Here is a 27158-nt window from a genome sequence, read left to right on the forward strand (position 1 = left end):
TTAATTGCCCAGAACATAATTCTTGCTTCCTCACAGAAGAGGCACATTAATTAACAGTACATTCAACTTTCCCATTATTAAAAAAAATGGCACAGTAAAAATAAGACATAAATTATTTTCTTTTTCAATCTTCTCCTTACTCTCAACCTATTCATTCTTTGTTATACATTTGTTTTGCAATTTGATTCTCATTCTCTATGCAACCAAATCACCTCACTCATTTTGTATTCAATTCACATTTATTCAGTACAGAACAATATTTCTCCTTTTACCATAGATAGTTGCCCAAGTACTCCATTCCTATAGCATTCAACTTAATTCTGTTTTTCCCTTAAACACTTTTTCCACATAACAAAATGGGAAAAGGATACTTTTATTTTCAGACACTTTTGCTTTGCAAACATTCCTTCTTCACAACAAATCATGTACTGCCTATTAACTTTCCATCAGTATTTGATTGTCTTAACATTTCTCCATCCATTTTCCTACGCCAATATTCTATACAAGCACTTGTTCTAGCTTTTCACCCTTTACATATAATCAACAAATGTTCAAGCCATTTTCCCTGTCAAACATACTGTATTTTTCACTCCATAAGATGCACCTGGGCTTAGAGGAGGAAAACAAGAAAAAAAATATTCTGAACCAGAGCCTGAGAGGACCACAGATAGGTGTCCTCTTATGTGCCAGCTCTCCCTATTGACTCCTGGACTGTGGAAAAGAGACAGAAGAGGCAGGCAATGACAGAGACAGAAGAGGCGGAGTTCAGCACTGTAAAAGGACCCCGCTGCCGCGGCCTGGTTACTATTTACCAAAGGAGTGGCAATATTCGCTCTATAAGACGCACAGACATTTCCACCCATTTTTGGGGTGGGTGGGGGGAAGTGCATCTTATGGAGCGAAAAATACGATAATTATTTTGGTCTTTGATAGATTTTCAGATTTGTATTTCTTGCTGCAATAGACAAACAACCTAATATTTGCATCAAATTGTTCAAATTCTCATGATGGCATCTTAAGTACTCAAGTACCAGAATATTGTGAACAATCATTTACAACCTTTTTATCTCTACCAACACCATTAAGATTCCATATATTTTAATCCACAAAATGATTAAACAAAATAATGGACATCACACATCTCTCTGTTCAGTCCTGAATCATTCATTAAGCATTCCATTTATTCTACTACAATACACATTAATCATACAGTAAGAGTGTATGAGAAGTTGGTTCCACAACTCCATATATCTGCAAAACATTCTATAATTCAAACAATTCAACACATAGTTCTCAATGACCTTTTGAACAGCAAAAATGTGATATGCACAGATAATATGGTAAACTGGTGGACAAAAGTGTTTATAATCTGACATAGGCAATATACTGCTGGCAGCTGTGTTATTATCATTCCCCCAACATGCAATCTCTCCTAAACTCAATGAGTGTTTCTCTAAGGCTGGACAGCTCCTTTGTGACTTCAGGAAAAGGCACAGCTCTTTTAGAAGTTGATGACCAGTACAATTAGGGTGCCCACATGGGGTCTGAAGCATCCTTGCCTAGTTTGCACCCAAATATTACACATACTTTATCATATCTATTTTTCATTCATTTCATTCATTAGTTTGATCACTTTACTTTCTAAGTCACAATTTTCTATATAACCATTATTATTGATTATATAGATTACCAGATGAACACAAAATACTGATTTCCGTTGCTCATCTTGGCTTTGGTTAAAAAAAGAAAAAGATTTCATCCCACAATTTTAAGCAAGGCAGAGAAATTCTATATTTATTAGTCTTAATTAACCTGTACCACATTTAGCATTTTGTTCTTACTTTAGTGAAAGTACAAGTAACTTCTAGCACATTTGACTATATGTCACAAGCTTGTCTTAGGCCCATTTTTACTCCAAGATATTCACACTATTTTACACAAGCTAAGATTACTACTCTTGACTCTACCTTACCAGCCATTATATTGTTGCCATGTTTGCACTATACTAACATACTCTCTGGACGCATTGAGGAAATTAAAAGACTTTCACAGCTTCAATAATAGCATATTTCACAGCTTCAATAATAGTGTATTTCATGCATACAGTAGTCTGATGCTACAAATTCTAGGAAGGAAGCAACTGCTGTACATGAAGTCTGAAAATACAGAAGGACAACACTGAGATTCAATGGTTTAGCATATTAAATCATTTGAATCTCCTACAACAAAGATGTGAAACAAAGCAACTGAAGATCATCTTTGAACATGACAACACATCAACGCTTGCTTGGGCTGCAAACTTAAGCCTGGGCCTTGTTAGTGTTTGAATGGAAGACCTCCAGGGAATACTAGGCCTGCATGGTAGACTGGGAAATTGGAGGAGGGGAGGTGGGGAGATCTTCCTGGAAAAATGCAGTGACAAACCGCTGAGGGAAATTGTACATTAGAATTCTAGACTGTAGTTACATAAAAATTAACAATGACTTACCTCAGGTTCACAAGATGAGCCTAGTAAGGTTTCTAATAATTTATTAAAAGTATGGTGGTGGTGTTCTACTAAAAACCATTAGCTCTTCTGAAAATAAACTCATACATATGACTAAATATATAACAGATATCAACCAAAAGATTTGGGGTTTGTTTTCTACTGCCACCGATTTCCAGAATGACTCAGGTGCATAGCCAGATCTCCTGATCTATTAACAGTTCTGTAACAAAAGCTCCTGGGAAAAGATGTTTCTCAATTCCAAGAACTAATTTGCACTGAGAAGCCTCCTGGCTACTACTCCAAGAGAAAAACATTTTACACCTTTCCTGGATCTGGCATTTTTTAAAATGTAACTATAATTTCTTGTGTATGCTTAGATAAAACTAGTGACTATTTGTATATTTCACAGTCAAAGTAATCAAAAGCTAATTGCCAATGGAACACTTGGGAGTCAAAGGAGCTCTGAGACAGGAATAAATAAAACAACTATCATCCTGGTTAATTCTAAAAGATCAGTATACCAAATCACTTCTTTATGTAAATTAAGATGGTGGTTATCACTGGAAACAAATAAGAAGAAAATGCCTAAGGTATTACCTGTTCTTACAGAATCCTATCCAGAGCTTAAAGATAACTAGAATTATCTTTCTCCAATGTTCAGTTCTTACCTGTTTAAGGTTCAATTAGCTCCAATTGTCTCAGCTTTCATGTGTAATATGATATTTTCAAGGCTTTTTAAAGCTTTAGTTACTTGTTCTCCTATATGTCTTCTTAATTCTGCTAATGTTTCTAAATTGATTTTAATTTAACTTGCATTTTATTTTTTGTTTTAATATTTTTCTTAGTTGCCTTGAGAACTTTTAGTATATACACAAGAGAAAATAACAACAGCAAAGGACTTTAAGTGGCAGTCCTACCCAAAATGCAACATAACTTGGGCACCTGGTGCATATTACCCAGTCTACTATCGTGAATTTATTAATGTGTAATTAAAACAAATTTTTATTTAATTGGATTTTCAAACCTGTGGCCTTTAATAGTCTGTTTAATCCTGTGTAATATCTTCTATGGCATGCCGCAGGGTCTAGTATGCTCTCCAATCCTGTTTAACATCTACATGAAGCTGTTAGGTAAGATCATCCATCTCCACAAGTTGAGGTATCATCAATATGCAGATGATACTGTACTTTATATCTCCACCCCAGGTGCCCAAGCGGTGCTGTTGCTCCCTCTCATGGTCTCTGGAGCTGTGTGGGTCTGGATGGGAGACAACAGGCTTTGGCTGAACACTGGCAAGCCTGAGTGGCTTTTGATGCATGGAGCTTTAGCAGAACTAAAGACTTCGACATCTTTAGTTCTGAATGGGTGGCACTACCCCAGACAGATTGTGGGTTCTCTTGGAGTTCCGACTCCCGTTCAAAGAGCAGATAGCAGTCACAGCTAAGAGAGCCTTTGCACAACTTCTGGTTGTGCACTAGTTGTGGCCTTTCCTGGATCAAGAGTCCCTGTGCTCAGTCATTCATGCCCTGGTCATCTAATGCTTGGACTAATGCAATGTGCTCTACATGGGGCTACCCTTGAAAAGCATTTGGAAGCTTCAATTGGTGCAGAGTACAGCGGCACTGAGTAGTGTTCGGGAACTCTAGAATGGCCAATGTTACACTGCTGTGCCGCAAGCTGCATTGGTTGCCAGTTTGCTTCCAGGTGCAATTCAAAGTATTGGTTATTATCTATACAGCCCTGCATGGCATGGGTCCAGGTTACTTGAGGAACTGGTTCCCCCCTATGGGATAGACCCACTCCACCCAGGCCTGCAGAGGAGGCACACTGTTGATCCCGTCAGTCAAGGAATTCTGGATGGTGAGGTCCAGGAAAAGAATCTCCTTTGCCCTAGCCCTGGCCCTTTGGAACATCTTCCCCCTGATGTGAGATTGGCTCCCACCCTTCACAAGAGCCTGTAGACCTGGCTCTGCCAACTGGCTTGGGGCCCTAGTGGGAGATTAACACATTGGAAATGGTTGATCAACTAATAACACTTCCCACTCCCCATTTTAAATTCTGTTCCTTTCCTCCCCATCTTTTAGTTATAATCTGTATTTTCATTGTGATTTTATCCATTTCTGTGTGCGAGATGGGCGGCAAACAAATCAAATCAGATCATAATAAGGATTTCCTCCATGTTTATATTCCTTCCCTTCCACCCACCACCACCACTATCTCAGTGGATGAAACAAAAGAAACTATAACAACTAAGTTAGTGTAAGGACAACTTAAAGCCAATGTCAATGTGCAATGTGCATTCCAAAAATGCACCCATTGAAAACAGAACTCTGAAGCAGGTAGATCTGGCTGAGGCCATATTTATGGCTTCAGGGTTGCCAACCAGTTTGAGATGTTTAGTGTGCCTTCTCTCAAATAGGAAATAATATTGGAGTCACAACGGTGGCCTAGAGATGAAGCTCTCGCCTTACAATCAGGAGGCTGTGAGTTCGATCTTAGGTAAAAGCTAGTATTTGGAATAGACTCTCCTGCTCGAGCAGAGGGTTGGACTAGATCACCTTCAAGGTCCCTTCCAACTCTGTTATTCTATAAATTCTATAAATGAAGCTCTAGCTGGCAGCAATGTAGCTGCAGTTCAGGACAAAAGAAGGTAAAAACTAATTTCTCCACAATCAGTTGAATTAGCTCCTGAAGCACTGAAGGGACTAAAGGAAATATCACAAAACTTCTAAATACAATGCTTGAAAACTCATGGGAAATTAGTGAACAGCAAATGTTTTTATCTTTAAAGTAAGAGAAGGGAGGTCCAGAAAAATTACAACTTGTCAGTTTGATATCTATACTGGACAAGGTACTTCAGCAGATTATAAAGCAACGTATGCATACACACTTAGAAAAGAATACAAAAAGAAAAGATACAATGGATTAACCAAGTTAACCTTATCTTATTTTTTGACAGTACCACAGGTTTAATAGATCACGAACGCTGTAGACGGTGTACCTTGAACTCAGCAAAGCATTCGATAAAGTCTCTTAATAGCCACATTAACAAAATGCTAAAACATGGCCTCTACTGTATATTGCAAATAGATTCATAATTGGCTAAATGACCACACCCAGAATATTCATAATGGCTTTCAAACAGAGTGAAGAATAATATGGAGTAGAATGCCATGGCATTTTGTCTATTCCTTGTATTATTCAACATTTCTATTAGTGAGGTGATAAAAAATGACAAACTTGAAAAGAATTTGATATTTGATATAAGATGAACATGAATCAACAATGTAATCAGCTGTGAATATAGAAATTATATCTTGAATTGCATTCACAGGAGGCTAAAGTCCAGATTACAGGAAGTGTAGAACACTTGCTCTGACCAAACTACATTGGGAATACTGGATTCTGGGTTCAAAAAGAACAGTGACAAATTGAAGTGAGTTCAAAGGGGGATACCAAGATGTGAGCGGTCTGGAATCAAGCTTTATGAAGAAACATATATCTATTTTGCTCACAGGAGACAACAGTGGAAAGATAGGATAGCAGTCTTCAAATATTTAAAGGGTTATCAAAGATGTGCATATTTTTTACTACCTCAGAAAACAGGACCAGAAGCAGTGGATTAAAACTACACTGAGAAAGCTTCAAGGTTAGGGTTAGTCAGGAGGAATTTCCTGACTGTACAAGCTGTCAGTCATTGAACTGGATTGCTATATAAAGTGGTGAATGGCCATTTGTTGGAAGTCTGCAAACACAAGCAGGATAGTCATATATGTCAGAGAAGTTGTAGAGAATACAGCACTGAAAAGAGGGTGGATTGCAAAGATAGCACACTATCAGATATAAAAGATTGCTAAACATGCCTATGGACAGGAATCTTCTCAACTAATGATTAGCATAGATCAGGGATCTTGAAACTTGACAGCTTTAAGACTTGTGGACTACAAGCCCCAGAATTCCTCCTCCAGTCATGTTAGCTCAGGAATTCTGGGAGTTGAAGTCCACAAGCCTTAAACTTGTCAAGTATGAAGACCTTAGACATAGATTGGTAACAGTTAACAGAATTCAAGGAAGGTTGGACACTTGCGGCTATGTAAGGATTTTAGACTGATTGCTCTTTTAACTCCATCCCCACATTCTGTTGCTCCTGCTCCTATACACACCCTTTTCTAAATCTTATATCAAAAATCAGTTCAAATCATCTAAAAAACATCATCACATGGGTATGCACAAAATAAACAAATGCTTTGTTCCAAACTCAGAACAAAACTACTCTATTCAGAATGTTCCATTAGAACATTTCATATTTCATGTATCAAATGTTTAGAAAGAATGAAACTCAAATTATTTTGTTCTGCCAAGGGAACAATGGAAAATTGAGATAAGGTACTTACCCCATAGTTTTTGTAAGGGCTAGCAAATTAGACAGTCTTACAGCCCATGCTACTGCTTACTATCCAACCTATATAAAATTGCCAAAGGTAACGATTAAAAAAAAAAATTCCACAGCACACAAAGGAAGCAATACGTAAGTTCACTTTTTGTGGCTTTTGCTATGTTAAAGCTGGTCACAGAATTGAACCTAGCAAATAACAGCAATGGATTCATTTCAACAGATATGTAAGAGCCCCCAAAATTCAGTTCTTTGCATAGTTGTAGAGTCTAATCATAGAGATAACCTTGTAGATAGAATGCATCGGTTAGAGCAAAGAGGAGTTAAACCCAGGAAAGGAAGAAAATATTAAGAATTTAAATTGGCTCTGTCTTAACTATCTTTGGCAAAGGAGGGAGGGAAAGGAAAACGCTGTCAGGTTTTTATGATTCTATTTCTATAGCCTATATCAATAAAGTTGACTTGTAGTATTTTATCTGGAATTTGTTTTCCAGATAAAATAAATGACAAGTGTTCTGCACATATTTTAGGGATACAGAACTGGGTGAAATAATTACATAGAACAGAGAGGCCAAACACAGGGCCTGTAGGCCCAGAATTGTCCCATGGGGCCGTCCCAGAGATGGCGAGGGACCAGCCCCTGCCCCCCGCAACGACGGACCCCAGTCAGCCGTGATAACCAGGGCATGCCCACCCCGGCACCGTAAGGGCTAACAAAATCCTGATATGGCCCGCAATGGGATCAAGTTTCATACCCGATATAGAACTAGACAATCTGTTTTCGTTATTGTCATAAGAGATATTTCCTTACTTGATTCCTCAATGCCTTCTACAATGGCAGAGCTTCTAATATACTTGAAAAGTTTTTTTAAAAACTCAGGGAAATATTGAGAGATTTATCTGCCTTGAAACTTACCCACGCTGAACTGTCTAGCACAGGGGTGTTAAAGTGGATTTCTTCGCGGGCCAGATCAGCATTGTAGTTCTCCACTGCAGGCCAGTGGCAGGGGTGGGGATGGGTGGGACAGATGCCTCCTGCAGCACCCTGCTGGCCAAAACAGGGGACAGGGGTCCACGTGCAGCCCCCTTGCCCCTCATTTTCGCCCTCCATGGCCTCTGCCAGCACTCTGCCGGCTGAAAACAGGCCACATGGCCCATTTTTAACCCATTTTTCAGCCCGTTTTCAGATGGCAGAGTGCTGCAGTAGGCCATGGAGGGTGAAAATGAGGCACGGGGGCCCCTGAACGCAGCCCGTTTTAGCTGCCAGAGGCACCGCAGGCCAATCCCTTGATATTTCCATGCTGGCCCCATGAGCCGGATTTCAGTACATCAAGGACCAGATGAGTTTAACATCCCTGGTCTAGCAGAATCAAGCATCAAGCACTGACCACAGGAAATATTTTGAAACATTTTGTATTATGCCACAAATTGCTTTATAAAATTTGTTAAATTACAATTCCATTGGAGTCATGGGATCCAGGATTTATATGTATTTTTTAGCCTCAAATTTTAGCCCATTTGAGATTTCTTGGTTCAAAAGGTGTTGCCCTACAATACAATATTTCACCCAAATTAAGAGTATAGAGATGTTATCTTAAACTTCTAGTCTCCAACTATGGAAACATTGAAATTAATTACAGATCTTCTATGCCATTTATATAGATTCATACAGTACACCGTATCAGATTTTAACAATATGAGGATTTTATTTCAAAGCTGTTTTGAGTTCCTGTAACTCTATTGAATTCTACTGTATAGCATAGTGCAATATTAATGCAATATCATGAGTTTTCAATTCAATGTATAGAATGTGAAGGTTGTCTGTGTTTATTTTCATAGTCATAATGTACACTGAAGATGGCATTTAATTTTGTTGTACGAGGTGCAATGACAGTAAAGTAAACTAAAATGAGCAAAATGTAGAACATCAATGTAAGAAGCAAATAAAAATAGCCATTGTTTCTTAAAAAAATAGACTTGCAAAGTATTTTTACTGAAGTCTAATCTTGTAGGATATTAAAAATATTTTCATTTAGGAACATGCTTCACCACTCCTAAAAATCATTGATATGTTTTTACAGAAAAACAGGATGGATGATTTATGTTCAACTACTGTATGTGTTTATAACAAAATGGCATTATACAGACAGCATATAAACCATCAATAAAACTAAGGCTAAACTCTGAATACTTTGTATGAACAAGCCTAAATTCAACTGTGATTTAAAAGAAGCATTAATACTTAGAATTTGGGGGCGGGGGGGGGGATCTGCTTGAAGTTTCCATGTTACAAAAAACACTATTTTATTTTTGATATCAAAGATTAAAGCTCCTCTATATCCTCGTGTGTGTGTGTGTGTGTGTGTGTGTGTGTGTGTGCAAAATTTAGATTTTTCAGCAGAAACAAAGAACTAGGACTTTATGACAATTTGCACAAACCTTAAATATGTAACTATTAATTTTTTTAGCTTTGCTTGTCCTCAGAGCTGCTTTTTGTGAGATGGGTGGCTATATAAATTGGTTGAATGAATAAACAACTTATATGCACAGATTGATATTGGAGGAAGTTATTGTTTCCCTATCTTTTCATTACTGATGTGGGCATGGATATTGTTTATTGATAATACAAAGCTGCTAAATATATTGTTTCATTATTAACTGAATAACAGAACAAGTGATGAATCCAAATAGCTTGCAAACAAGTGCAAAAAGCTTTCTTGGTCAAAATTACTCCACCTAGATTAGCCCTATCTACACTGACAGTAGTTATTCAAGACTAGAACTCTTTGTTAAAATAGCCAATGGAAGACAGAATCTAGGATTTTCCCTACCCAATGCAAATCTTCTGCCAATGAGCTACAGTTCTTTCCTTTACTGCATATGTAACCTCTCTGATTAAGAGTTGTTTACTAAAATGAAGTTTATGTGACATTTCATGTTATCAACAAGACTGGAAACACAAAAGTGTATTTTACCCAGAATTACAAATCACTGCCAATTACCTGATGAGATGGATGGCATATAGATTTAATAAATAAATTAAATAAAATGAGATTTTTACATGCCAAATGGATTAAAACGAAGTTTGCATCAACTGCAGAAATAAGAGGTATAAAATGACTATTTTTAAAACCAGGAATCAAATTGATTCACAGTAATTTCAGATGGGGAACAAAATCTTTACTTGCTTGATTCATTATGAAATAACTAGAAGGCATGTCATCTGGATTTTTAACATTCTTATATAGTCACAAAACATCACTTTAACTATAGTGCAAATTTATAATGACACATATAAAAATATTCAGATGTAGTCTTAATGTCATGGAAGTAATGGGCTGCCCTGTCAGATCATTCTGATAATGTGATTGATCACCATGATACAGTAGAAAATTGGGGGTGGGGAGGAAGGGGTGTTGAAAAACTTTGGTATTAATGTCTCTCCAGCAACTACTTCAACCAAGCTAGCCTTTGGTTTATTGGAAAACAATGAGAAATATGGGTGTATCTTGACACAAGATCAGCCATTTGAACATATGCTAAGAGATCTTTTCTAGTCTTGAAAGCAAATGTGCCTTTTCTATCACAAAGATTGGTCTTCATCCAGTGAGCCAGTTACCCTTTTCTCCAGAAGAAGATAGAATATTTATCAAGCAACAGCTGTTTTCCCATCCCAACTGTCAGATAGAGGCGGGGTTTTAATCATTTACAGTTCAAAAACTCGTTTTAGTACAAGGATTTGAGGGCGGCGCGAGGAGCGGAGGGGGGAAGAGTTCCTTGTATCTTATTGCGGTCTTCTCAACCATCCAGAACGGCTGGACTACAACTCCCATCACCTGCACCTGACATGGAGGCTAAGGACGGTGGGAACTGAAAACCTAACAGCTTCAGAGGCCACTGCCTGGAGGAGAGACCGCCTAACAGTGACGAAGGAGCTCAAAGAGAGAGAAAAGTCAACTTGGTGCCACCCGTACCGTCCGTCCCCCGTCCCCCCCCCCCCGCGCCCAGCCCAACCCCGCGTACCGTCCTGGCGGCCTCTGCCCAGGTCCTGCCCTTCTTCTTGCGGCCCTTTTCCCTCATGGCAGCTGGGTACTGGCAAGAGCCGAACAACCGACGGAATAAATGAATGAATGAAGGCACGAGGGGAGGGGGCGTGTCCGAGGCCGGTGCGGGGTCTCTGCCGTGAGAGGAGGGGAGAGAAGGAAGGGTTGGCTTCTGCTGCTACTTAAATCCTGAGTCTTGCAACGCCCGCAGCTACCCCAGCCGCCATGTTGGGAAGCCTACAGTAATCACGTGACAGTGCCTCCACCTCTTTCTCCCCCCCCCCTTCAGCCTGCCTGCCAACTGACCGCGTAATCCCGCCCACTGCCAAGTGCAGGAAACGGGGAGGAGGTGGAGCCAAAGGGAATTCGTGACAGGCGGCTCCTCCCTGCAATGGGGAAAGAAAGGCGTTGAGGAAGAGATGCGCATGCGTCGTTCTAGGTGACGGGAAAAACGCCATAGTCGTGGCCTTCCACCCAGTGTCGTGGGTTTGGATTGCCTGGGGCAGTTTTCTAATATTACGCATGCGCACCGTCCTTTCACCATTTGGGGAGGCGTCATTACACACGGACGCTCAGTGGGAAACTGAGTGCGGAATCTCTGAGTGTTATGTGTGAGCTCTCTGCTCCGGTTTCTTCAGTGCCCGGCCTTTCTCCTGTTGGTGGCAGAAATGAGGCTCTTCGATGTTGGCTACGCTCCGGTTGCTATGCTGTCCGTATCGACTCAGTATCAACTCAGCCATTTCTCGCGGAGTTATGTCCGCATAAGACACAATTCAGGGCATCACTGAGCCGTGGAATAAGGAATGAAATAGAAAAGAATAGGAATAGAAATAGGAATAGAATAGAATAGAATAGAATAGAATAGAATAGAATAGAATAGAATATTGGCCAAGTGTGATTGGACACACAAGGAATTTGTCTTGGTGCAAATACTCAGTATACATAACAGAAAAGATACATTCGTCAAGAATCAAGGTACAACACTTAATGATAGTCACAGGGTACAATAAGCAATCAAATCACACTAGGAAACGAATAGAATATCGTGGATAGAATAAAATAATAGAATAGAGAAATTGTTATCAAGAATAGAATAGGACAGAATAGAATTAAACCTCAGGGGTCTTCTAGTCCCACCCTCTGCAGTAAAACTACATTTTAGACAAAATGATTGTCCAGGCTCTTCTTAATAACTTCCAGTCTTGGAGCATTCACAACTTCTGGAGGAAAGTTGTTCCACTGATTAATTTGTTCTAACTATTGGGAAATTTCTCCTTAATTTTAGGTTGCTTCTCTCCTTGATTAGTTTCCATTCATTGCTTCTTGTTTTGCCTTCTGGTGCTTTGGAGAATAGCTTGACTCCCTCTTCTTGGTGGCAGCCCCTGAAATATTGGAATCATGTCACCCCAGTCCTTTTCATTAGACTAGACAGTCCAGCAACTGTTCTTTATATGTTTTAGCCTCCAGTCCCCTAATCATCTTTCTTGCTCTTCTCTGTACTCTTTCTAGAGTCTCAACATCTTTTTTATATAGTGGTGACCAACACTGGATGCAGTTTTTCAAGTGTACCAAGGCATTATAAAGTGGTATACCAAGGCATTATAAAGTGGTATTAACACTTCATGTGATCTTCATTCTATCCCTTTGCTAATGCAGCCTAGATCTGTGTTGGCTTTTTTGGCAGTTGCAGAGCACTGCTGGCTCATAAAAGCCAGTTGAGTGACTTTGGCCCCGTCAATGTCAGCCCAGTCCACCTCACAGACTTGTGAGGAAAATTGCTGCCAAAACTGCTGGATCTGGTCCTGGTAGTAATGTTAATGTTTCTGAAGCTTTTGGTATATAAGACATCAACATTTTAAGCCAACTTATTTGAAAAATTCAGGTGGCGAGGAGTTTTCTTTAAATCCTGCCTTAAGGCAGAACTTTCAACTCACGGTTTCTTGGTGCTTTAACCATTAGATCAAAATGGTTGCCATTTCAGAATTATCATGGCTCAGTTCAAGTTATATGTGCCATTCATTAAGGTAAGTTTGGGTTTTGCATCCATAATGATAATCCATGCTTTGGGAGCCAAATGTGGCCCTTTTGTTATGGATATATCACCAGCTGGAAGGTGAGATGGTTGGCTTCAACCCTCCTTGCAGAGGCACAAGGCAAGATTTAGGGTCAACTGATGGTGTATTCTGGATCTAGTGGAATCCCAGGATATGCTAGAAGGGAAGTTACTGAACGACATTTCAACTGAAATCTTAGTGGAGGACTGGAATAATCTGACTCTTGACTGGTGGGCTCTTAAACACTCTTTCTTTGTTCGCCAAGTGCATGAGTTATCTTGATTTATTGAGAAAACATTGGAGATTAAGCATGCTAGGTGAACCAGGGTGGGGACTTTCTACTTTTCTTGACAGATAGACTATCAGGATGAACTACCCATGCAGAGCAAGGACTAAAAGGGAAGGGCATTCCCACCACAGAGCACATGAGCTAATTGGAGCAGAAACATTGCTGACAATGGAATGAAGCATGGCAGACAGACTGCTTAGCACAGTAAGAAAATGCTATTTTAATGTGGAGCAAGAAAAGAAGGGTGGAGAGTAACCTTGCAGGGGTTGGATGCAAGTTGAGAATAATGTTGTACATCGTTTCGTGTTATTGCATAGGTTTGTTTTATGCACCTTAAACGTGGCCAGAGTGCTTATTTGTCTTTCTACCATTGTTCTTCCTTTATATCCAGCCTTCTCTTAGTTGATACTTAAATAGCTTTAATATGTCAAATGTTCCTTTTCTTGCTAAGGTGACCTACATATTGGAGATAACAGTTCTTGAATGAAACCAATTTTCAGCATTTCTTTCACTCTGGCTTCAGGCTAAGTCATGGTACCAAAGTGATATGAGTTGCCAGGTGGACAATCTCCTAAGGAATCATGACAGGAATACCGTGTTCCTGTTTATGCTACTAAATGTAGCACACGCAACTTTTTATACTATCAACCAAGTTAGAGCTGAGGGCATGACTTTGTCATAGTTCTGATCCTGTGTGAGGTTAGGTTTTAGGAGATAGGAGAGGAAAATATTACTGTACTTGCAACTATATTTCACAAAGCCAGAAAAATGGCATAATTCAGTAAAATTCTTTTGTGAATACAGCCAACATGTCACACTCATATTTTTTTTATTTTGCAGATTTATGTTTATGCATTTTTATTATGCATTTGTTCATTTTTTTTAGCTTTAGGTATATTCTAACTTATTATCTATTTCCAAGTGCCTGCCTGGTAGTAACAGGAGTATGGAAGCAGAACCCCACAAAAGTAGCAAAACCAACCAACACTGTAGGTTGAGTGAGAACTTTCATTTGGGTTTAAGACATGAAAAAGGAGGAATTCCATTTGATTCTGTTTCGAACCAGTTCATTCAATAGCTATATACACTGCTCAAAAAAATAAAGGGAACACAAAAATAAGACATACTAGATCTGAATGAATGAAATATTCTTTTTAATGTTCATTACATAGTTGAATGTGCTGACAACAAATCACACAATTTTTGTGTGATTTGTTGTCAGCACATTCAACTATGTAATATCAATGGAAATCAAATTTAGCAACCCATGGTCTGGATTTGGAGTTACATTCAAAATGAAAGTGGAAAAAACACTACAGGCTGATCCAACTTTGATGTAATGTCCTTAAAACAAGTCAAAATGAGGCTCAGTAGTGTGTGTGACCACCACGTGCCTGTATGACCTCCCTACAATGCCTGGGCATGCTCCTGATGAGGTGGCAGATGGTCTCCTGAGGGATCTCCTCCCACACCTGGACTAAAGCATCTCCCAACTCCTGGACAGTCTGTGGTGCAACATGGTGTTGGTGGATGGAGTGAGACATGATGTCCCAGATGTGCTCAATTGGATTCAGGTCTGGGGAATGGGTGGGCCAGTCCATAGCATCAATGCCTTCATCTTGCAGGAACTGCTGACACACTCCAGCCACATGAGGTCCAGCATTGTCATGCATTAGGAGGAACCCAGGGCCAACCGCATATGGTCTCACAAGGGGTCTGAGGATCTCATCTTGGTACCTAATGGCAGTCAGGCTACCTCTGGTGAGCGCATGGAAGGCTGTGCGGCCCCCTAAATAAATGCCACCCCACACCATTACTGACCCATTGCCAAACCGGTCATGCTGGAGGATGTTGCAGGCAGCAGAACCTTCTCCACGGCGTCTCCAGACCCTGTCACGTCTGTCACGTGCTCAGTGTGAACCTGCTTCCATCTGTGAAGAGCACAGGGCACCAGTGGCGAATTTGCCAATCTTGGTGTTCTCTGGCAAATGCCAAATGTCCTACACGGTGTTGGGCTGTAAGCACAATCCCCACCTGTGGACGTTGGGCCCTCATACCACCCTCATGGAGTCTGTTTCTGACCGTTTGAGCAGCCACATGCACGTTTGTGGCCCGCTGGAGGTCATTTTGCAGGACTCTGGCAGTGTTCCTCCTGTCCCTCCTTGCACAAAGGCGGAGGTAGAGGTCCTGATGCTGGGTTGTTGCCCTCCTACGGTCTCCTCCACGTCTCGTGATGTACTGGCCTGTCTCCTGGCAGTGCCTCCATGCTCTGGACACTACGTTGACAGACACAGCAAACCTTTTTGCACAGCTCGCATTGATGTGCCATCCTGGATGAGCTGCACTACCTGAGCCACTTGTGTGGGTTGTAGACTCCGTCTCATGCTACCACTAGAGTGAAAGCACCTCCAGCATTCAAAAGTGACCCAACCGTCAGCCAGAAAGCATAGGAACTGAGAAGTGGTCTGTGGTCACCACCTGCAGAACCACTCCTTTATTTGGGATGTCTTGCTAACTGCCTATGCTTTCCACCTGTTGTCTATTCCATTTGCACAATAGCATGTGAAATTGATTGTCAATCAGTGTTCTACCTAAGTGGACAGTTTGATTTCTCAGAAGTGTGATTGACTTGGAGTTACATTGTGTTGTTTAAGTGTTCCCTTTATTTTTTTGAGCAGTGTATTTTTTCTTAGTTGACCTAACTCATTAATTCTATGCAGATTAAATATATTATCACCAATTATACTTTTTAATCTGCCCAGTACCAGATTTGCAATACAGAAAGACCTTTAAATTTGTTTCTGGTAAATGATATTTTCTATTTAATTTGATATATAGAATCTAGGTTGAGGGGAACCTAATAACTTAAACCTGGTCACTGAATGAATAAATTTTCTGAGTTTCTAGCCCAGTGCCTTAACCACTACACCAATTTTCTTGCACTATAAAGTGAGCTATTGAACCAAGCAGTTTGGTGTTCACAACACAGTAAAGTAGAAAAGTTTAACCAATGTTAATGCAAGAATGATGTATAAATGAGTCTGTTGATCTTGAATGGGCTGAGCATACAGTATTGGAACAGGACCACTAGGTAGAAATCTGGTTTGAAGGCTGGATGCTATTTTTTCTCTAATCAGCTGCTCTTTCTCAGCCAGAGAAACAACCATAATCTTCCATTAAGATCCCCATACATTTCTTTAGCATCTAGTCTGTCAACTTCTGTCTCTCTATTATAGATGGGACTCCATTCCTTTATCAGTTTTGAGTTTTCCAAGAAATCTGAGAACCATATCTATTTCAACTCTTGCATAGGAGAACTGCAATGAGGAATGGATTGGACTTCTTTAACTTGTGTTTGCACAACACTGTAAATCTTAAAAAAGATCTCTTGCTGACCACCATTTTATAACATGTTGTATTTAGCAAAATGAGTTTTGTTCAATAATTCACATCCAAAAATTTCACTTTGGCTTTATATTGTAAGTTTTTGAACAAATTAAAATTGGCCATTTTGGCTCTGAACAGCCCAGTAAGCCTTGAGCCTAATTAATCAATGAGGTGGAAGAGAGTCAAACAGCAGTGCATGAACATCCATTCAGACTTCTGAATAAATATAGATTCCAGTTTATTTATCCCATGTACCTACCCTGTATAACTATTTTGATATATGTGGTTGAGCAGATTCAAAACCGGAGCTACTTTTAACTCTAAATGACCACTAGATGGGAGCAAAGAGATAGGGAAAAGTCTTAATAAAGTTTATCTACTTACCTTTTACTACCACCTAGGGATTGAATTTTCCACTCGGTTCAAGACTGCATTGGCTTGGCAAACGAATGTTTTACTCAACAATGCAAAATGAAGATCACTAGGTGTTGCCCCAACATATGCACAGAAAGACACATCCTGGAGATTAAGAAGTTCCCTGAGGATGGGCTCCAGGATGAGTCCAAAAACTTGAAAAGAACAAATCTCTGGGCCTGATGACTCAGATTGGGTCCTGCAACATTATCCTGGGACACATGAGATTGCCTTCATTTGCAAACAAAGTCAGTCTAGTGAGCAAGAAACAGGACAATGTTAGGGTTCATTGGTTTGGAACTTGTATTGAATATTAATATTGAGCATTAAGAGTATATGAACTATATAAAATAATGAGTTTCCTTATGTATGAGAAAACGTAAAGGCAGGATTCTAACTAAAGGTATCACAAGAAAAAATGAAATGTTCCATCTCCTTTCAAAAGAAATGTAATGCTTAATTTCTTAAGTGTTCTAATATTTTTCAAGTTAATTAATTCCAATGATGTTATTTCTGGTCAGTTACAACATATCATTTCAACATGTATAAGTTGTGCTCTGGTATATATTGTGTCGTAATTGCATTTGCCTTGTTCTCCCAGTTTGAAGTCATTCTTTTGGAACACATTGTTATCCCTTTTAATTTTATTCAATAAACTTGTTATTCTCAGCAAACTCTCTCACTTTAAGGACTCCTCTGAATCCTATATCCATGGTTATATAAAATAGTGAGGGAATACCATTCCTTGTCGCAACATGTATTGATAGGCTTTGCTCTAACAACTAGGTCAACACAGTGGAAACCAAGTGGATTATTCTACTAAGGAAATACTAAGGACAACAATACTAAGCAAGGCATGCATCTACATAGTTCTTTTTAATATTCTACATACTGTTTTTCACTAGGATTTCAGACTCCTTTACAGTGTGCATCCCTCTATAACCAATCTGTCTTCTTTTCCCTTCTCTCAATATAAAGGCAATTACAGGTAGTCCTCGACTTAAAACAGTTCATTTAGTGACTGAAATTACAATGGCATTGAAAAAAGTGGCTTATGGTCACTTTTCAGATTAACAACTATTGCAATATCCCCATGATCACATGATCAAAATTCAGATGCTTGGCGACTGGTTCATATTTATGACGGGTGCAATCTTCTGACAAGCTAAGTCAATGGGGAATCCAGATTCACTTAAACATGTTACTAACAGTGTTACTGCAGTGATTTACTTATTTGCAGCAAGAAAGATCATAACGTGGTGCAAAATTCATTTAACAAATGTCTCAGAAATTTTGGGTTCAATTGTGGTTGTAAGTCGAGGACTACCTTATATGAAATAGGTAAATTTTTGTCTTGAGAAGGCAATCCACCATACTTCTCTGTAATGATTGCATTTGATGCAGCCAAAATATTTCTGCATCTAATGCAAACTGTACATAATAACAAAATTGTTACAGACTATGGATTTTGGAATGCACATGTTATAAAATGCTTCCTCTCATATTATTTGTTATTTTTCTCAGTTCACAACTTAAATCTGTTTACCTATCTTAGTTTTAAATACTAGATTCAGCTAAAATTGGACTGGTGATTTTTACTGTATTGTGTTAGGAAAACCTAGAAGTTGTAATTGCATAATAGTGGAGTTAGATCATCACATTAAGCTATGTTTTATTTATTTAGACAGTGAATGTTTAATGAACACAGCAAATGTATTGTGTTAACTCATTTAGAGTTTAACAAGTTAAGACAAACCAGCCTATGTTTTGTTAATTTTGGATTACCTCCCTTTTTGTTAAATGGTGAATTCTTCACATTAGAATGCATTATTTCAGTAAAACTATTTATTTCAGTACTATATATTGTCCCTGATCATAATGTAGAAATCCATTGGAAGATCTCGGTCATAACAGGTCTAAGGCCATTTCCTTCTCTTTCTCTCTACCTTACTGCAAAAAAAAAAAAAGAGCGGCAAATAAATGAGAGATTGTTTTCAACAATGCTCATTCCTTTATTGTCATGGTTGGGATTTGGTTGTGGTACTGCTCAGCACTCTTCAGGCCTACACCAAATCAAAGCAACATTACAGTGTATTGAAAAGCTATCCATCCAAAACCAGAGGGAGTTGGGACACCAACCTCTTCTAGTACATCATGTGTAATATATTATGCATAATATGTCCTGTATAGTCATATGTATAGAGCAACAAGCATGGGCCACCGTACACCAATTTTTGACTGCCAAAGTAAATCACCACAGTAACAGGCACAATATTTTGGTCCCAGTAGAGGCTTCACCTTGCCAACCAACCAGTCCCTCCCCCCTTTTTCTCTAATCCCCTTTGGATTTTCCCCCCTCTCCAATCTCCTAAATAGAAATCCCATGATTTTCCCTGGGTGGGACACCCATACATACCCACACAACATACATACTCACCACATACATTCATATGTAAATACAGACTCTCTGACATACAAAGAACAAAGAACATCAGAAATCTACATCTGAGGTTGTTGCAGCAATGCAGCAGAGCTGTAGGAGTGTCCTAGCCCCACTGTAGAAGAGGAAGGGCTGCCACAGCTATCAGTAATTGGTTCTTGTCTTAAGTCTCAATATTTCTTTGCAATAGTTCTTGTGTTTTGTGCTAGGAAGTTATCTGAGGTTAATGGCAGCACAGCAGCAGATTGAGAAATAGGAGAGATCTTCAGACACTGAATATACAGCCAGATGTACAGTACATTGTCAAAAGTGTCATCCTTCCCCATATTTGTGTGCAGACAAGCTCACTGCTTCAAACTGCTAGATGTGGTTAACTGTCTAGTAATGACCCCAGATTTCTAGAGCCAACGTGATTATATAGGAAAAACAACTGGCCTCAGCTTACCAACATCCAATTTTAATTCTAGTTGGATGGGGAAAAAATTCTGGTCAGATGTCTTTTCCATTGTGAGAGCATCTTTTCACTTTCCTTTGCAATCAAGAAGGGCAGATCTCTTTTATTTTCACAGGTCTTCAGTTCATATATATTTTATAGTCCATGGCGAATAACTTCCAGATGATGAAAAGGCCAGTTATATTAAATTCAAGTGTTATTAATTAGCTTAAGCCCACAAATAAATTGACCAGACTTCAAGTGCCTCATTCTTCTTTCTGTATGTGAACATTGTGCTATAAACTTAAAAGATGCATTTGGATGTGCTTGATCCTGATTCCAAGGTATTTAGAACTTAAGAGACTCCAGTAATCAAAGGCAAGGAGTCACTAAATAAGTGGATTCAAGCTTTTTTTAACCTTTTGGTGAAGAAGGCATATTTGACTGCTTTAAAAGTTGGGGAGAAAAGAAACACATACTGTATTCTTATGGTCTGAGAACCAGGTTAGCTTCTAGCTAGATTCTTAACTACCACCCCTGAACACTTTTGTCGCCTTTGATCTTTAACAATATTCCTGTACTAGCTCCCATGATTCATCAGCTACATGCATCATAAAAATGCACGGCAAGCAAACATAATAGGAATACCAATAGCTACTAAAAACAACCAGTCCAAGAGATGGAGCAGAACCTTAGGGTCAACAAAGTAAAAGGCAAATTGACACATGTATGCCAATTATGATCAAATTATATAATGTCTTCAGATGTGTTAGTTCTCATTACCATCTCTAGAAAGTATTTTCTATCTTGTTAATAGTAATTTGCTAGAAAATGTCATCTTGCCATTGGTACTATAGGTACCAAATTGACTGACATTAATCCATTGCTTGAACGGTATAATTTTTACATGGATAATACAAACTGAGCCCAACTTAATGATTTTGCAATAGCAATTGCCCTCAATTCTTTACTTGCTTCATTTGAGATAATAGATAATGTAACAATGGTAAGAATTTGTGCTATGATGAGTCTCTCAATGGTTGAAAGATAATGATTTGAACATTTTAATCCCAAAGGAAGCAAATTCCTAAATAAACCACTGAATCCTAGAACAAAAATATTCCTACAAGGATAAAGCAAGGTATATACAAAGGACACCAAAAGGTATGATTGGGGAGAATTATTTTGTCGGAAATACCAAGTGTTACATGCCTCAGTATATAAGCTATCATATTTTGACTTCTGTCAACACTCTTGGATTTGCCCAGCTCTGTTCTGTAGATCTTTTGATGCCAGATATTTTCTTATCCTTCCTTCAGGCATTTCAGTACTCAGAACTCGGAGCACAGAGAGGTAAGACAGAACATTCAGGATCATTCATCAATCTCAAGACTTCCTTCTCTTTCTGTTCCTATTAAAGCCAATCAAATTACACTTTCTAAACTTACGTTTTCTACAGTTCATAATTGCTTATATGGTTGGATTTGAGTAACTTTGGTTTATCCAAAATGTCAATACCAGGAAGCATGGTAGCTAAGATTACCAACAGGCATTCTTCTAAGCCAAGTGCAAAAGATAACTTAGGCAGAGAGAGATACTGGATATAAAGACTATTTTTCCCCAATATTTCTTCTTGGTCTGCTTAGAATCAGAAAATTCTTGTCACTACTAGGCTGGCTGCTCAATTAAACCTGCAGTTGCCACTGAAATGACTTTGTGAATTAGAACGTATTTCTGGAAAAGATTATACTATTTTCTGTGCTCTGTCAAAAAAACTGGGAATTTGACTTCCCTTCCCCACTTTACATACAGTTTGTTTTCAAGTATAAAAATGTTCTTCCCAATTAAAGTACAGGTGACTCTTTGTCTTGGTAAGTTGATCAAGTTTTTTTTTAATTATTAGCCGCTTAAAGCTGTCTTGTCTTTTTCTCAACCAGTGCAGAGAATGTTTCCCAAAGTCACAAAGATGCTTTAGTTAGCCCTCTCATAGTTCTGCTTGCATGTTCGATGTCCAGGCTGTTTCTCTGCAACATCTGCACGTGGAGTAGATGAAGAGGAATTGAACAGAAGATGAAATGAGACCTGTGTCCTTATTGCAAAAGCAAAAAGAAATCCATAGATTTTGATGAGATCAAGATCCTGCCCCTGAGACTCGCCTACTTTGCTCATCATCCTCACTGCATAGTATACTCTTCAAAGTTGACTATGATTTCCACAGTCCAGAAGAAACAGACAGAACCGCCACTGGAGCTAAGTATAGATTGTTCTCATTGCCCTCTAATCATTTTTCTCTTCTGAGTCTAAAACATACATGGAATGAAGAAAAAGCAAGCATTGTCTTCTATAAACATTGTGCACTGAGCATATTCCCCAACACTAACGGAAAGCCAGTAGCACTGCACCTTTCACCAACTGGACTTGCTGCTCAGCTAGAAACCTGCATCATCACAAAGACACACCATAAATAAATATGTTAAATAAATAGAGTGATTGGGTGACAGATCCAGAGAACGCTGGGGATGTGGACCCCGAGGAGCCATCGTCTCATACAGACACACACACACACACACACACACACACAGAGTAGCTAAAGACAAAGATGAGTTAGTGCAGGGGACACCTCTCCCTGGACTATGTGTTCTCAGAGGCAATCAGTGGCAGAAAGAGCGCAGTATCTCATATCTGAAGGAAGGGGAGGGGCTCGAGGGATATTATTTGTGAGCCAGTGCTGTGGAAGGGTTCTGTGAGCTGGAGGACAGGGAGACTTGTGTTGCTGAAGACGGCAAGGTGCGAGGAGCCTGGCACCTAAAGTGGGATAAGAAAGAAAAAAGAAATAGGAGCAAGAATCCACATTTTCCTTCTCCCCCCTTCATTAAAAGCACTTTTTCTCCTGCCTAAGAAACCAAAAATTTTCACCTGAGAAAAAGAACAGCAGCTGATATATCCTTCCTCTACATCAGGGGTGTTAAAACTGGATTTCTTTGAGGGCCGGATCCAGGGGTGGGATTCTACCAGTTTGCACCTATTCGCTAGAACCGGTTGTTAACATTCTAAGCAGTTCAGAGAACCGGTTGTTAGAAGAAATGACTGGCCTAATCCTGTAAGGAAGGCAGGAAGGAAACATTCTGGTGTTGCTTACAGAAACTGCCTCTCCATTAAGACTTATTACATTCTTGGCAGGACAAGACTTCCTGTCTCTGGAACTTCTCTGGAGTTTTTTTTTCCTCCTTTACTGGCACTTTGCTTGTGGGGAATGACCATTCAACGTTCCAATGGCACTGAAAAAAGTGACATGACCATTTTTCACACTTATGACTGTTGCAGCATCCCCAAAGTCATGAGAGGCCAGGCGAGGAGACGCGTGCCTCGATGTGAGTGATATTGAGTTGGCCATACCCAGCCAATAACATGACCACCAAGCCATGTCAAGCCAGTCACATGACCATCAAGCCACGCCGACAGAACTGGTTGTTAAAAATTTTGAATCCCACCCCTGGCCGGATCAGTATTGTAGTTCTCCACCGGCCAGTTGGGGGGTGGGGTGGGAGTGGGGAGATGGGATGGACACCTCCTGTAGTACCCTGCTGGCCAAAACAGGGTGCGGGGTGTGTGTTTTCAGCCTGGAGGGCCTCCAACACTTTGCTGCGTGCAACACCCCCCGCCCACATCCCATTTTGGTTGCCAGAGACATCGTGGGCCAGTCTTTTGCTATTTCCAGGCCAGTCCTGCAGGTCACATTTAAGCACCCCATGAACCGGGATTGGGCCCACAGGCCTTGAGTTTGACATCCCTGTTCTACATCCTAATAACTCAATGAAATAGATTAGGCTAAAATAGGGCTAGTTCAAAGTTTCTGGGAAGTTTCATGGCTGGGTGGAGATTTCAAACTGATTTCTTCCCAGTCCTTATTCAGTACTCTAGGGCTACTCTACACTGGTTCTGATAAACTACCAATCTATTTTTATGATTGTTATAGACATAGATGTCATAGACACAGATGTAATATTACTCAGAGTCAAGTCACACACTAATTCTGGACATTGTGTTGGTGATTACTAGCTTTAATTTGACCAACTTTCCTCAATCTTGGTCATACTCTCCATGGCTCATTCTTGCTTATTTGTCTTTGTAATGCCACAAAACGTAAAATTTAGTTAATAACTAAGCCAAGCGCTGGAGCCAAGGATACTGGCAAAAGCCCCCTACATCTGCTTTCCATTCATTAACTCACCAAGATCGTGACTTCCGTACTCGGGATGCTGCAGGTCGCTCCAGGAGGCTATCTAGGTGCATCAACCTCTCCAAATGCAATGCTCGCGGGTCCTGCTCACTTTGGTCTTGTGTGATCTCAAACTCAAATACAGCTGGTGGAGAGACATCTAGTTCCAGAAACATGATGTTCTCAGCCTTTGATAGTAAAGTTGGGGAAGAAACGAAGGCAGAAAGATGTTGATACTGTCAAGAGGTCAGTTTATTACAGAACTGAAGCTGAGTTCTGGTTCAACATATTGTTAGCCTTTCAAGTATATCAGACTTGGAAACCAAAGATATGAATGCTAATACTATTTTTATTATAAGATTACAGTTACGGAATTTTACAAGTCTGAGTGTGCCTCCCCTTGCCTCTCTTTATCTTCAAGAAAATTAGGTAGGCTCAAGTCTGAGATGCTTTTTCAAATTGTATTTCTGCCACAGTCTCAAATATCTTTTACCTGATCATTGTTTTGATTGCGGCTCTTCCTGAAATAAATACACAGTCCCTATGCAATGCTAAATTGGGAGAATCCCATAAGCAAATCCTGAATGGTTTCTTTCATGGTCTGAGTTCATGGCCTTACAAGCCTTTCATATGAACCTGCCTGTATTTTTTTGAATTTTGCTTAGAAATCCTCAGCTGTCAAGTAAAACCAATCCTCAACTTTTTTTCCCTAGAGGATATTCATTCTAACTCGTATTTAATATTGTAATCTTCAGAACCTGCACAAAAGTGGTGGTTTTTGAGAAATACATTTTTATTCTCTTTTTATTTAGATTGCTATTTTCACTAATGTAGGAAAGATTAACCAAAATGTTCATGAGACTGGAATACCTCTCCAAAGAAGAAAGTGAAGGATGCATAATACAGATGTATAAAATTATGCCTTGTGTGAAAAAAATGGAAAAAATGGATAGAAAAAAGGTTTTCTCATAAGACTTAATACCTCATAATACTATAAACCAGGATCATCCAATAAAAGATTAGGATATTTAAGACTAATAAAATGACATTTATAAGCAGATAGATGGAATTTATTATCCCAAATATAGAAATTGCTGGTAACTTGAAAGCTTTTTTTGAAGAGGATTAGGTAAATTAGTAGAAGACTACAAATGACTGCTAGTTATGATTCCTATATATTAACCTATTAATGGAGACAGCATGTTTCTCAAAATTAATTGTGGAGTAACATGAGTAGACAGAATCCAATTTATTCTCATATCCTACTTTTGGCCTTTCCCCAAGTATTTGGTCAGTCACTGTGAAAACAGAAGTTCTAACCAGTCAGCTATTTGGCCTTATTTTTCATATTCTAAATACAATTCTTGTTGTGACCTGAGTGCTGTTTATTTGATTATTTTTTCAATCTTGCCTTTTAATTAATTTACTTCTGTAATACAGATTTTAATATCTTGTTAACAGCTTGTTACAATGGGCTTTTTTTTGGACAAGGCTGGGATACAAATATTAGTTAAATGAGTTTATATAATATGCTAAGTTTGTTTGCATTCATCTTCATTAGGTTGCTTTTGGCTTAGCATATTATACAACCTTAGCCTTTACTAGTTTATAGTTCAGTGTTTGAGGCAAAAGAAGAAAGGGACAACAGAGAATGAGGTGCCTGGATGGAGTCACTGAAGCAGTAGGCATGAGCTTAAATGGACTCCAGAAGATGGTAGAGGAAGGAAGGCCTGGAGGAATGTTGTCCGTGGGGTCACAATAGGTCGGACACGACTTCGCAACTAACAACAACAGTTCAGTGTATTGTTAGAAAATGGGCTTGTTTAGTGTCAAGAATGCTATGCAAACAAAGTCTTTACTGGAATATAGCTTGCCTTGTAGCCAAAGTTGGGCATTTTTATTGTATTTATTTATTTATCTTGTCATAGGGTAACTCTGGGCAGCTTACAGTCATAAAAATATATCAGTACATGTACAATTAAAGCATAAATGATTAAAACCAACATAAAAACCTAAGAACACATGGAGAAGGCAAGGCAGAGTTGGGGCAAAGTGGGATCTGTTGTTACTCGATCAACCACCCCCACTGCGCTGTTCTTCACCTGGGGCCCCAAGCCAACTGGAAGAACTATATCTTCAGGCCCTCACAAAAGGATAGGAGGTTTGGGGCCAACCTCACACCAGGGGGCAAGAGGTCAGGAGCAAGAGCAAAAAAGGGCCTCCTCCTGGATCCTGTAAGCCGGAATAATTGGGCTGACTGGACCCGTAGCATGCCTCCTCTAGTGGCACGGGTGGGAAGGGACAATCCCAGTGGGGTGAGATGGTCCCTGAAGTAGCCTGGACCCATGCGACGAAGGGTTTTAAATGTGATCACCAACACCTTGAATTGCACCCTTAAGCAGACTAGTAATCAATGCAGCTCGTGGACCAGTGATATTACATGGGCCATTCTAAGGGCCCCCAAAACTGCCCATACTGTCGCACTCTACACCAGCTGTAGCTTCTGAATGCTCTTCAAGGGTAGCCCAATGTGGAGCACATTACATTATCAGAGATTTATTCTCCTCACCTATACCAATCCTCCACCTACTCCATTAAGAAAATTTTTCTCACCCGATACCGAGGATGGGACCCCATTGACATGGCTAGGCGAGCATATTGGCTGATTGGCCTTTTGTATCCTACTGCAGAAGTTGGACGCTTTTTCATCTGAGTCCCAGTGGTGGAGTTGCTGTTGCTGCTGCTGCTGCTGCTACTGTTAAGAGTAAAAGAAATTTTAAAAAAAAACATGCAAGGAGTTTCTCCAGAGCAGCCGTGATGAATCTAGGACATACAGCAACACATAGATGGTTCCTAACTCAGTATATGCCAAAATGATTCCTTTCTACTTTTTCCTCTCTAAAACCTAGCATTTAACTAATAGAGCTCATTTTCCATTTTTTGCTATTGAGTCTGCCTCACAAGTCTCATCTTTGCAACAATTTCACAATATAATGCC

General features: G+C 39.5%; 2 protein-coding genes across 4 annotated transcripts in view; both read right to left on the minus strand.

Moving 5' to 3' along the window:
- ASXL2 (ASXL transcriptional regulator 2) overlaps positions 1–11176 on the minus strand; it is an 81270-nt gene extending 70094 nt beyond the window's left edge. Inside the window, exon 1 of the mRNA XM_087929212.1 lies at positions 10905–11176. Coding sequence (XP_087785338.1) covers positions 10905–10961 — 57 coding nt within the window. The 5' untranslated portion in view covers positions 10962–11176. The remainder of the gene's footprint in view (positions 1–10904) is intronic.
- Positions 11177–17931: 6755 nt separating this feature from the next.
- KIF3C (kinesin family member 3C) overlaps positions 17932–27158 on the minus strand; it is a 40257-nt gene continuing 31030 nt past the window's right edge. The window contains exons 6-8 of one of the 3 annotated variants that reach the window (XM_026708540.2): positions 26774–26909; positions 24173–24348; positions 17932–22746 (exon numbers count right to left, since the gene is read on the minus strand). In XM_026708540.2, the coding sequence (XP_026564325.1) occupies positions 22653–22746; positions 24173–24348; positions 26774–26909 (406 nt within the window). In that variant the 3' untranslated portion in view covers positions 17932–22652. Of the gene's footprint in view, positions 22747–24172; positions 24349–26773; positions 26916–27158 lie in introns of all 3 variants that reach the window. The other 2 variants (XM_087929226.1, XM_026708539.2) reach the window with 2 other exon arrangements.

This window comes from Pseudonaja textilis, chromosome 1 (assembly GCF_049901715.1).
Source record: "Pseudonaja textilis isolate UNSWEBS1 chromosome 1, rPseTex1.2, whole genome shotgun sequence".
In the NCBI taxonomy this organism is placed as follows: Eukaryota; Metazoa; Chordata; class Lepidosauria; order Squamata; family Elapidae; genus Pseudonaja; species Pseudonaja textilis.